Source organism: Mustela nigripes, chromosome 9 (assembly GCF_022355385.1).
Source record: "Mustela nigripes isolate SB6536 chromosome 9, MUSNIG.SB6536, whole genome shotgun sequence".
NCBI lineage: Eukaryota > Metazoa > Chordata > Mammalia > Carnivora > Mustelidae > Mustela > Mustela nigripes.
In genome coordinates this window covers 91,199,444-91,212,734 of record NC_081565.1, presented here as the reverse complement: position 1 = coordinate 91,212,734, position 13,291 = coordinate 91,199,444, and the positions used below count along the sequence as shown (strand labels likewise).

The window sequence follows — 13,291 nt, the reverse complement described above, 5'->3', positions numbered from 1 at the left end:
GTGTGTTTTGTGAATCACTGTTTTCCTCTCTATTAAAAATAAGGATTTAAAATAATGGAGCTTTAGGCGCTCCTGGGTGGTATTGTTGGTTAAGCGTCTGACTATTGGTGTGAGCTCAGGTTGTGATCTCAGAGTCACGAGATCAAGCCCTGCACTGGGCTCCACGCTCAGTGTAGAGTCTGCTTAAGACTCTGTCTGCCTCTTCCCCGCTCCCAACCCTGCTCTCTCTCTCTCAAATAAATAAATCTTTTTAAAAAAGTTATTAGAATTTTAGTATGTACTAAAGGAATACAAGTTATGAAGAAAGCATAGTAGTACTTTGGGAATTAGGTTCCCAGAAGGGTTACTGCTATATACTGAGGCCTGGTGGCTTTGCCCAGGGAGTGACGCACCGTGCAGCTCTAGTCTGATGAAGTCTGTGATCCCCAGGTTCTCTATAAACACCCCAGAAGGTGCTGTCGTCTTAAAAAAGAAAGACAGGTCAGCACTGAGCTCTCCACGGAATGTAGGGAAGTGAAGGTATGAGGTCTCAGTGTTGAAGGAAGCGGAATTCCAAAATGAATCTGTTTCCAAAAAAAAAAAAAAGATAGTGACAATAGCAAGGATACAGAATAACAACCATATTTTGTATTTCTAGCAATTTTTTTTACCATTATTACCTTTTTTTACCATTTTTATCATTATTAAATGCACTCATTATCTATGCAAGCCTTCACTTGGGGGTTCTACCAAACATACAGCCACAATGTGAATATCCAGATACTGACTCTTTCAAGGATTAAGATGGGCAAGACTGCAACTGAATGGACAGATAATCACTGGAAATACCCTGCATTTTTTAGAAGACAATATCATTTATAGATTACCATTAAGTCAAATTGACTTTGGGGGGACGTACAGTTAGATGAACCTTAATACACGCATAGGGTTGTATAACCTCCACCAAAATCAGGATAAAGGACAGCTCCATCTCCCCTCCTCCCTCGGGCTGTTCTTACAGTCACACCCTCCTCTGCCCCTGAGCCCTGGTCTTTGTGATCTACAGTGGTGCCTTTTCCAAGTGTCATATAAACAGAGTCACACTGTAGGTAACTTTCTGAGACTGGCTTCTCTCAGTGGAAAGCCTTTGAGATGCATTCATTTTGCTACGACTTGTTGCTGCCCTATCGTCCTTCATCATGTGGATCGGGCCACCATTTCTTTGTCACTGGAGAACGTCAGTGTGGCTTCCAGCTTCGGTCATTCACAAACAGAGCTGCTCTAAACATGTGTTTTCTTTCTTGCTTTCCAACCTAGATGACCTTCCTTCCTTCCTTGGTTGCCGCACTGGCTAGGATGTCCAGTGCGACTGAAGTCACAGAACAGAAGCGGTGAGATCGAATATCCTTATCTCATGCCTACTCCTACAGGGAAAGGATTCAGTTTTTCACCAGTGACCATGCTGCCAGCTGTTCTGTATATAGATAATCTTTATTAGGATCAAGAAGTTCCCTGTTATTCATAGTTTGCTAAGAATTTTATTGTGAGTGGTATCTGATATGAATATATCATGTTAGTTCATGATATAATCATAGTAATTCAAATGATCGTGTTCATATCAATTGATGCAAAAAAAGCACCTGGTGTGATTGTTCTTCTTTAAACTGTTAATATGGTAGATGACATTGATTGATTTCCAAATATGGTCAACCCTTGAACAACAAGGGGGTTGGGGCACTGACCTTTGCACAGTTGGACATTCACATGTAACTCTGAACCCTCCAAAAACTTAACTACTAATAGCCTAATGGACAGGTTGACTGGACACCTTACCAAGAAGCATCAACATTTGATTAACACACACTTTGCATGTTATAGTATTATACACTGTATTCTTACAATACAGTGAGCTGGAGAAAACAAAATATTATTAAGTAAATCACAAGGAAGATAAAACATATTTACAGGATGGTACTGTATTTTTTGAAAAAAAAAAAAAAAAAGATCTGCACATAAGTGGACCTGCCTAGTTCAGACCCATGTTGTTCCAGGGTCAGCTGCACTCAGTCAGCCTTGTGTCCTGGGGTAAACTCCAGTTGGCAATGATGTATTATTCTTTAAATGTTTCTGGATTTTTTGCTAATGTAGTTGAGGATTTTTGTATATGTGTCTGTGATGATGCTGTCCATAGTTATCTCTGACTTAATTTTTTTTTTTTTTTGCATTTTCTTTGTCTACTTTGGGTATCGGGGCAATGTTGGGCCCTCATAAAATGTTGGAAAGAATTTCCTCTGCTATTTGCTGAAAGAGATTGTGTAAACATGGTGTTATTTCTTCTTTGGTGGAACTCACCAATGAAGTCATCTCTGACTGGATTCAATTCTATCAATACTTCTAGGTCTCTATTAGTTGTTCAATTTATCTTGAGTGAGTTTTAGTAGTTAGTGGTTCTCAAGGAATTATTCTGTTTCACCTCCATTGGAGAACTGACATGTGTAGAGTTGTTTGTGGTATGCCATTATTATCCTATTGATGCCTATAGGGTCTGTAGTGATACTCCAACTTTCACTCCTCATATTGGTAATATTTCTCTCCTCTCTAACAGTTTTGCTAGAGAGTTATCTATTTTATTGTTCTTTTATAAATATTTTGTTTTTATAGATCTCTGTCTTTAATTGATTTCTCTTCTTATCTTTACTATTTCCTTCCTTCTGCTATTTTGAATTATTTTTTCTTCTTTTTCTAATTTCTTATGGTAAAAGCTTACATCAGAGTTGAGACCTTTTTCTTTCATAATACAAGCATTTAATACTATCACTGTCTCTCCAAGCACTGACATAACTGCCTCCCACCATTTTTGATATGTTGTATTTTCTTTTTTATTCAGATCAATATATTTTATAATGTCTGTTGAGACCTCCTTGACTCATTTAATATTTAGCAGTTTGGTGTTTAACTTCTAGGTGTTTGAAGACTTTCTCACTCTGTTGTTTCTAGTTTAGTTCATTTATGTCAGGGCATGTATTTTTGTGTGATTTATTTGATATGTGCTCAAGTTTGTTTTGTGACACAGAATACGATGTACCCATGTGCATTTTAGAATAATGTGTATTTTACTGTTGGTAGGGTGTTCCATAAATGTCAATTAAATTCTGTTGCTTTGTGGTGACATTAGGTTTTATGTACACTTTGCTTGTTTCCCCCCCATTAGTTCCAAAGATTAATGAGAGAGGAGTATTGGAATCTCTAATTATAATTATGATTTTGCCTACTTCCCTTTTGCATCCTGTCAGTTGTTGCTTTATGTATTTTGAAGCTTATTAAGATTCTTATGTCTTCTTAATTGCTTTTTGTATCTATTAATTTTCTATGCTTTCAAGCAAAAATTCTAATACAGAATCTCCAGCTTTCTTTCAGTTAGTGTTTGTGTAGGTAATCTTTCCTTACCCCACTTTTTAAACTTATGATATCATTATATTTGAAGTGAGTTTCTTGTACAAAGTACATAATGGAGTCATTACCATCTGTCCTTTAACTGGTTTATTTAGACCATTCATATTAAATATAAATGTTGACAAGTTTAATTTAGTTTTATCATTTTATTATTTTTTCCTGTTATTTTTTCCTTATGATTTTTTGTTCTTCTCTATCTCCTTTGGGTTTAAACATTTTTTTAGTATTCTATTTTTGTTTGTCTGTAGCAGTTCCTTGGTTGGTTATTTTAGGAGTGACAATATATACACTTACCTTTTCAGAGCCTGCTCAGAATCTACATTTTAACCACTTGGACTGATATGTCAAAACCTGGCCAACAACTCTGTCAGTTTACTGTGTGCCCTTTATTTAATGCTGCCAAATGTATGCCATCTGTACAAATTAAGAGCTCCTTGAAATAATGTTGTATTTTTTGCTTTCAACCACAGGTATATTTAAAGTAACTCAAGAGGAAAATAAGCTATTATATGTACCCTGATATTTACCATTTCTCATGCTGATTTTATACCCCTGAGGTCCCAAATTTCCTTCTGGTATCATTTCCCTTCTGAGTCTTCCTTTAGAAAATCTTTTAAAGTATCTCCTGGTAAGGAGTGCTTTTAGCTTTCCTTCATCTGAGAATTTCTTTATCTTCATCCCTGAAGGAGGTTTTTGCTGAATATGGAATTCCAGACTGACAATTCTTTACTTTTAGCCCTTGAGAAATGTTTTGCCACTTCCTTCCTGGCTTCCATATTTCTAATGAGAAAGTCACGGCCATTTGAGTAGGAGTTCACCTACAGATGATGCATTACTCTTCTCTCTGGTTGATTTTAAAACATTCTCCATTGCCTTTGTTTTCAGCAGTTTGATAATGGTGTGTCTGGAGGTGAATTTGAGTTTATCCTGTTTCAAGTTCATTCAACTTTTCAAGTCTGCTTTTTGCCAAACTTGGACAATTTTCAGCCTTTTTTTTTTTGCCTTTTTTTTTTTTTTTTTTTTTTTTCCCAGCACCACACTATTCTGGTCTGCTTCTGGATGTTCAATTACATGAATGTTAGATCTTTTGTTGTTGACTCAGAGTTCCCTGAGGCCCTGTTCATTTTTAGATTTTTTTTCTTTCTTTTGATCATATGAGTCATTCCCATCATTAAGGCCACTGACTGTCTCATCTCAGATCCACTATTTGGTCCACCCACGACATCTTTTTTTTTTTTTTTTTTTAATTTTCAGCATAACAGTATTTCTTGTTTTTTACACCACACCCAGTACTCCATGCAATCCCTGCCCTCTCTAATACCCACCACCTGGTTCCCCCAACCTCCCACCCCTTGCCCTTCAAGACCCTCAGATTGTTTTTCAGAGTCCATAGTCTCTCATGGTTCACCTCCCCTTCCAATTTCCCCCAACTCCCTTCTCCTCTCCATCTCCCCATGTCTTCCATGCTATTTGTTATGCTCCACAAGTAAGTGAGACCATATGATAATTGACTCTCTCTGCTTGACTTATTTCACTCAGCATAATCTCTTCCAGTCCCGTCCATGTTGCTACAAAAGTTGGGTATTCATTCTCTCTGGTGGAGGCGTAATACTCCATAGTGTATTTGGACCACATCTTCCTTATCCATTTGTCTGTTGAAGGGCATATTGGTTCTTTCCGCAGTTTGGCGACCGTGGCCATTGCTGCTATAAACATTGGGGTACAGATGGCCCTTCTTTTCACTACATCTGTATCTTTGGGGTAAATACCCAGGAGTGCAATTGCAGGGTCATAGGGAAGCTCTATTTTTAATTTCTTGAGGAATCTCCACACCGTTCTCCAAAGTGGCTGCACCAACTTGCATTCCCACCAACACCCAGGACATGTTTTATTTCAGTTTCATATTTTTCAGTTCTAGAGTTTTCATTTAGCTCTTTGGATATCCTATTTCTTTGGTGAAATGTTCTTTTTTTCTATTTGCTACAAAAGTGTTTATGATCACTTGTTAGAGTTCTTATGTAATAGTTGCTTTAAACTCTTTATCAATTTGTTCTAACCACTGTGTCACAATTGCATTAGTATCTGTTGACTACATTTTCCTAAGCCAGCTTAGATTTTTCTGATTCTTTGTGCTAAGTAATTTTGGATGACTTCCTAGCTATTTTAAATATTATATTAATAAATTCTGGGCTTTGTTTAAATATTGTGGAGCATGCTGATTACATTTGTACATGAATATTATGTATACATACATATATACACATATATACATATATACAAATCTTATTTTTTGTTTTTAATTTATTTAGGTTTTTTTGCAGGCACTTGGCCTAGTTAGGATCTGGCCACACATTGCAACCTGCCTTCTGTGGGCTGTCTCTAATGGCAGTCCAGTTTCCAAAGCCTTTGCAGCACGACTCAGCTCTGCCTCACTTGTGCACGACCCAGCACCAGCCTGGGTCTTGGGAGGTCAACTCTCCATTCAGTTCTCAACTTCTTGGGTCTACGGTTAGGACCAAATCCATGCATGTGTGGTTCCAAGGTGAGCCTCGGACTTCATGAACAACATATAGCATGCTTTCCTGAATGGCTGCCTCCTGCTGCTCTTCCAGGTACTTTCTGATCCCCTGCCCTGGTCTCCCTTGTCAGTCATGGAACTGGAAAACAGGCTCTACTGAGACTGCTCTGTAATACTCTCCTATGCAACTGTACCTGGTCCGTTGCCAAGCAATGGGTGAGTGGAGGAAGAAAACAAAAATAAGAGGAGTCTTCCCATCATCTCTGAGCCACAGCTGCCCTATGCAGGGCAAAAGTCCCCTTCTGAAGTCCTGGCTCTTGTGCATTCCCTGTGCAGCTTTTGCTGCTATCATCATGGGTCTGCCTGGATAGAAAAAGAGGGAAATGGGATTCCTGCATTCCCTGAGAGTTAGGAACTTTCTGTTCTGGCCTCTAGCCAGGGTTCGACGGCATCTCTTGGAACGTCTCTGTCTTTGACCCAGTGCCTATGTCTGGGTTGACCGAAAGATACCAGAGGGAAAAGTAAATGATGCCTCCTGGTTTCTCCTCCTTGTCTCTCCTAGCTTCCTAGAGCCCTGAGATAACTGTTCTCGGAGTTCTGCCCAGGTTTCATAGGGGCACTCATTGGAGAGATGGGGTGGGTGTGCTTAGTTTGTCCTGTCTGGACACAGAGTGTGGTCTGCAGTCTAAGGTCATGAGTGGGAAGAACAATTCTTTGTACTGTCATCCGTCAAGGCATGTTCATATGTTCTTTACACTGTGACTATCCACCTCTCAATATTTTTGTCATCTGATGTAAGAAACTTCCTTTTTCTCAATGGCAAGGCTCAGAAATGCCAGGATATCTCCACATGGCAACATCTCCTATGCAGCCCCAGGAACGGCTGGCCACCACAGCCTTGGTAGATGTTGAATTTTGGCCTCTGCTCTGAAATGAGTGCCACTGGAGAGTCTGGGCCAGAGGACTGATGTGCCCTGACTTTTCCCTCTGGCCATTCTGTGGCATCTCCGCTAAGTGGGCAGAAGCAGCTGCAAGCAGGTGAGTCAAGCCACTGGGAGGGGGCACTGGATCCGGTTTTGAAATTCAAAGCGATACAATTTGTATTTGTGGATGAGTCCAATGTGTGTTAAGAGAGGAAAGAAGTTATGAGTGGCTGTTACATTTTCCATCTAAATGAAAGGAAGCATGGAGTTGCCATGCCCTGAGTTGGGAAGGTTGTCATAGAAACACTTTTTTTCCTTCTTTTGGATAAACTGTTCTGAAATGCCTACTGAGGCAGAGAGGTACAGCCTAAGCAGCTGGGTGGCAGGGGTGGGAGTGCAGGGGGACAGCCTGGGGTATAGCAATGGCAGAATCATTGACCTCAATGTGGGATTTAAAGCCACCAGCCTGTTGGGAACAGCTCCCCACTGGAGAGTAGAGAGGGAGGGCTGAGGGCACAGGCCGGGGGCACCACAACAGGATAATGCCACTGGCATAGGGAAGGAAGGAGGGAAAACCCAGACTTTTGTGGGTAAGCTGGCAGCTGAACAAAGACGTGAATCAGAGTGAGTGAGGACAGGAGGTCAAGGTCAGGTCCGATGCCATCCAATGCCACCTGAGAGCAGGTGTGGGTTAGCCAGGTTGAGGTGTCACTAATACCTGGAAAAGGCAGTTTTTAGGGAGTGATAAAGAAGAAGGCTGGAAGAGAACGTATTCAAGAGGGATTAGAAGGAAGTAAATTAAGGTAGAGTGGATCTGCTTTATTTCAGTTAGTTTGGGAGAGGGAAGTCTTCAGAGAAATCCACATGCAGTGGGAGGAGTGAGGACAGTCAGGACCACTGAGGTTCGCAACTGTCAGAGCGTGACAACGAACAGGCACGTCATGGTTTCCGGCACCCCGTTTCTCAGTATCTTACCAGTTTTAGACATCTCAGCACTCAGCCAATACTTACTCCAATTAATTAATTTTCAAATCACTAGATTTTGCTGACTAGATGATCAGTGTTTCAGATCATCCCACCAACATTCACAGTGATAGTCCGACTCAAATACTACACAGAGGACACACACTCTGAAGGTAATACAATATTCCTCATTTTTTTCTCAAGCAGAATACACTTCTTTTGTAGGTTAACACATTCCTAATGAGATGCAGAGTATTAGCATAGATGGTGTTTTTACAGATTCAGGCAGCTACATGTCTCCTAAAACACTGACATGCATTTCCAGAGGTCAAGACAGTTCATCTTGCCTCTACTTACTGTCCCCCGAGCAAAGCAGAGGCCCCAGCACATAAGCCGCTTCTGAATGTGGTCGACCTGTGTCTCTCATCACAACCTGAGTGACTGGCAGGTGCTCCTTGTGGGAAAGGACTACTGTGTCGCTGGTCCTACAAAACAAATACGACCACCTTAGTGTTGTTCTGAACGACATCCGGAAAAGAAGCAAATAGTCTTTTACTGCAGCACAAGACGTGATAAGCTAAATTTGTAAATAGGTAACAATGAGGAGCTCAAAAGGCTCATCTGAGCTCTGACATAGTAACGTACTTAGTAAGGTCACGCAAGGATTGGAGCCCCTTGTCTGTCTGTGTGACCACAGAGATAACAGCGGCAGGACTGAAATCATAACTGTCACTGCGAGCACGAGATTATATTTCCCTGCAATGAAGCAACTCGCTGCCCTTTCCCACATGGCCGCCTGGTGAGATTTTCTTTTCTTTTTTTTTCTTTTTTTTTTTTTTTGTGAGATTTAAATGAAAAACTTACACACGCAAGATCTGCCTGGCTTCGTAAAAACAAAACAAAACAACAACAACAACTAAAAAACGCCCAACTGAATAGATATAGGTTTTCAATTCCCAGATTTTTCTTTTTTATCTCAATTTTCTAAAATCCTTATCATGGTCACTAAGCACTTCCTTACGTATCGATGCCATCCATTAAAAAAGAAAGAAAGACGGAGGAGGTTGATTACGCCAAACGGAAGGTATGACACAATGTGCTCTTAGAATTAACACATGGGGTAATGTGGGGGAAGAGCTCATTGTGACTGTCACTATCCGTTCATTCAGCCAACGTTTGGTGCACAGCAACTCCTTGCCAGGTCCCGCGTGTCAGGGGTGTGGGCATAAGAGCCACCATCAGTGTCCCCAAGGAATCTCGTGGATATTATAAACAATGACGAAAATATAATTGTAATATAACAAAATCACGTAAGTGAATATTTGGGACTGAATATCTATGGTTCCAATGTACCGAACACCGGACTAGAGCCAGAGGTCCTGGTAGGAAGCTAGCTGTGCCACCAACCACTGCTCTGGTCAAAGAAAGAAGATTCTTCTGCACCTTGTGAGCTGCTCATGTTTTTACGTCCTGCTTCGATTACATGTGTGCTTCGGATTTAGAACAGATAATAGTTTCTCTAATATTCCCTTCAGGTGTGCTGCATCTGTGTAGAACCTAGGAAGTTTCAGTTTCTAACAATTATAAAACCCCCACTCGCTCTGCTGTATACAAATGGAAGCATCTGAAACTGACATTTTTGCAAGTTAAAACAACCAGCAGTTTTGAATGGTTCAACCTAATAGCTTTGCCTCAAAAAGGCCCTGCATCAATTAATAGTTAATCATTCCAATTCTGTTGAGGCATCAAAAATATTCTTTCGAGGTAGGAAGTTTAAAATTATTAGCATTTTTATTTTGCTTTAAAAGTGTAACAAAGTGACTGCTGGAGCAAATTGGCAAGATATCAAAAATTTGAACTAAATATCCTGAAGGTTCTGAAACAATATTTTTTGGAATCAGATGGTTTCCAAAAATCAGATGGAACAAAACCCCAGGACTTTATCTGAGTAAGGCCCTGCGATTTCTGTGTGTGGAAGCACACAGGAAGGTCGTCCCAAACACGGAACACCTGGTTTGTTGAGACGGGGACAGGTAGACGGTCACAAGCCAGAGGTGGCATGGATCGTGGGGGGAGTCAGTCTGGAAAAATCCTTGTTATAAATGTGGGGCTAACACAGCAAAATTAATTCCTGGTGTTAAGTATCAGGAAATGTTACAAATAAGCATTTTCATTCCTGTCATTGCTATTTTGGTAGAACATTTAGAGGGAAAATGCAAGGGCATTAGTTATTCATTGAGTAACCCTGAATTTTAAAGAACCATTTAAAAGCTACATTTATAATGTAGTGAAAAGCTACACTTTAATTGTTTTTAGCAATGACAGAGAACCCTGCAAAAAAAAAAAAAAAAAAAAAAAACCCTAAGGAAAATCATAACGGGTAATTGTGTGTTAAGGCAGATATCATAGTTAAGTACTTTTTTCATTCTGTTGTTTGCAAAGTAGCTTCCTGAGCCTGAGGAAATTTTAAACAGCTCTGAACTGAGAATTCTTTCTCAGCACAGGTCATTCCCAAATGCCCACGCTTCACGTAGGATGAGATTCGTTGCCAGGGTCACCAGACTCATTCGAAATCGCAGGATTTAGTTACATCTCAGGTTTTTTCTTGTCTCTCCATGTTTCTCTTTTCCCGAAGGCTGGGAGTGTTGCTCTCTCCTCGTGAGGACTCTCACGATAGGTTCCAAGCACTCAGTGATGCGACTTCCAAGGCCACTTCCTCCTGGTCTTCAGTTCCCAATGCTCTAGAGACACTTTTTCTCTGGTTGTCTCGCAGAACACCTTTTCTCAGGTGCAACACAGCCGCCGAGACTCCTGAGTTCTGGGAAAGGCTGCAGGGAACAAACACCGGCTTGGCTTTCATGTTTCCTAATTCTTCCGGAGAAAGTGAGCCTGGGGACCACAGAATGATTACCGCCCAGAGTTCCCTGTTTTGAAAGCTCCCGGGCTCGCTCTCGGGCTGTGCTGTTCCCTTCGCTGATCCCACTGGCAAACGCCCTTGGTTCAGAGCCTGCAGTCCCATGACACTCCGAGTCCTGGAGGGCCAGTCTTCCGTCCTTGCTTTCACCTTCGGAACTGCCACTGACCACTGCTTTCCCATGCGCATCTTCCCAGCGCCTCGCCGACCCAAACACTGGCAAACGACTGGCATTGGAATTAAGTGGATCAAGAAAATACTGATTTTTCCCACTCATGGCAGTCCTGTGATATCTCCATTTAGATACATCTTCTTAAAATCTCATAATAAAACATAAAAGTTCTGCATATTTCTGTTATCTTTATTGCAGAATCTACAGTCTCCATCCTGATTTTGCAGTAGTTTTCATGATATTTTCTTATGGTAATAAGCTCTTTGTAGGAATTCAGTTATTCTAAGATTCAGTGGCTAGCCCTACAAGATTCTCATTAATGTCAACAATATTTCTGTCTATCCTCTTGGATTTTCCTGGTAGGCAAGCATATTTCCTATGAAAAATTTCATCTTCATTTCCTTGCTTCTAATCATCTGTGGCTTTGAAATTCCTCCTGTACTTTTGTCCCTCTGATATTCATTTCTAACCTAAATGTCCTATAATCAGAGAAACTGTCCATACCAAAACAACTACTGTAAAATTTTGGGGGTTTTGCTTTATGAAACTAAGAAAATCATTTTGCAAAAATGTGCCATGTGTGCTTGAGAAAATTATATATTCTGTATTTTTCAGGGCCCACCAAATCAAGCTGTTGATTTCATATAAAAATATTCCATATTCTTAATAATTGTCATTCACATGATTTACCAATTGCTAAAAGATGTATGTCTAAACCTCTTCTTACAATGGCTGATTTGTATATTCCTTCTTTCAATTCAGACAATTATTTTATATATACATTTTGAGTCATTTTTGTTAGAAACATATGAGTTTAGGATTATTAGGGGTTTTTTGGTGAAATTAAAAAGCATCACGATATGGTGATACTAATCGTACTACTTAAAACTTCAAAATTATGGGGCGCCTGGGTGGCTCAGATGGTTAAACATCTGACTTTGGCTCAGGTCATGCATGATTTCAGGATCCTCTGATGAGCCCCAAGTTGCTGGGTTCCCCATTCATCAGGGATTCTGCCTCTCCCTCTGCCCTTCCCCCCACTTATGGGCATAGGCACCCTTTCTCCCTGTCAAATAAATAAAATCTTTAAAAAAAAAAAAAGACTTTTCAACTTAAATTACTTCTGTGCACATTTGCTTGGTAAGTTGTTTTAGGATTTTGCTTTCAACATTTCTAGGTGTACAAACGGATATACTTATTTTTAATTCAAAATGACCTATCTGCATTTAAATGGCTATTTTTGTCACATTTATTGTGCCTCATTACTCATAATATTCTTACGTTATTTTGTTGCTCGTTGTTTCCTCTTCCTTTTTAACTTTTATTTCCTACCTTCTTTTGAATTAACTGTTCCTAAAATCCCGTTTTTCCTTCCTTCCCTCTTTGGATTTGAATATTACACTGTTTCTATTCTTCAGTGCTGACACTTGAAACCCTAATGTGTGCACTATGGAGGAGGAGTCAAGACGGCGGAGAAGTAGCAGGCTGAGACTACTTCAGCTAGCAGGAGATCAGCTAGATAGCTTATCTAAAGATTGCAAACACCTGCAAATCCATCAGCAGATGGAAGAGAAGAAGAACAGCAATTCTAGAAACAGAAAAACTACCACTTTCTGAAAGGTCCCTCCCCCAGAAGATCAACAAGAAATCCAGCCAAGGAGTGCAGTTTCAATACCAAGGAGAGCAGCAGAATTCCGAAGGAGGAGAAAGCAAAGCACGGAACTCATGGCTTTCTCCCTGTGATTCTTTAGTCTTACAGTTAATTTAATTTTTTTCTTTTCATTTTTTTCTCTTCTTCTGCTAAAATTTTTTTAACTTTTACCCTTTTCTTTTTTAACATTTTTTAACTAGTTTATCTAATATATATGTATATTTTTTCTTTTTTTATACTTTTCTTTATTCGTTTTCTTTTTTTAATTCTTTTCTTTCTTTCTTTCTGAACCTCTTTTTATCCCCTTTCTCCCCCCTCACGACTTGGGATCTCTTCTGATTTGGTTAAAGCATATTTTCCTGGGGTTGTTGCCACCCTTTTAGCATTTTACTTGCTCCTTCATATACTCTTATCTGGACAAAATGACAAGGCAGAAATATTCACCACAAAAAAAAAAAAAAAAAAAAAAGAACAAGAGGCAGTACCGAAGGCTAGGGACCTAATCAATACAGACATTGGTAATATGTCAGATCTAGGGTTCAGAATGACAATTCTCAAGGTTCTTAATGTGTGCACTATGAGCCATTTAATGCTGACAAACTTCTACAAAACAAGTTTCTAAGTTCAATCATATTCTTATTTCTAACCCTGGCTGTAGTCCTCTGTCAATCACAATCATTTTGTTTCCTGGTCAGGACTGCTCCCTCCTGTTTCTGTA

General features: G+C 39.9%; 1 protein-coding gene across 2 annotated transcripts in view; it reads right to left on the bottom strand.

The window, feature by feature from the left end:
• The window catches only part of LOC132024906 (contactin-associated protein-like 3), a 157,498-nt gene that overhangs the window by 22,517 nt on the left and 121,690 nt on the right, over positions 1 to 13,291 (bottom strand). For both annotated transcript variants that reach the window (XM_059412117.1, XM_059412116.1), the window contains 2 exons: positions 8,194 to 8,321; positions 393 to 563 (listed from right to left, as the gene is read on the bottom strand). In XM_059412117.1, the coding sequence (XP_059268100.1) occupies positions 393 to 563; positions 8,194 to 8,321 (299 nt within the window). The remainder of the gene's footprint in view (positions 1 to 392; positions 564 to 8,193; positions 8,322 to 13,291) is intronic.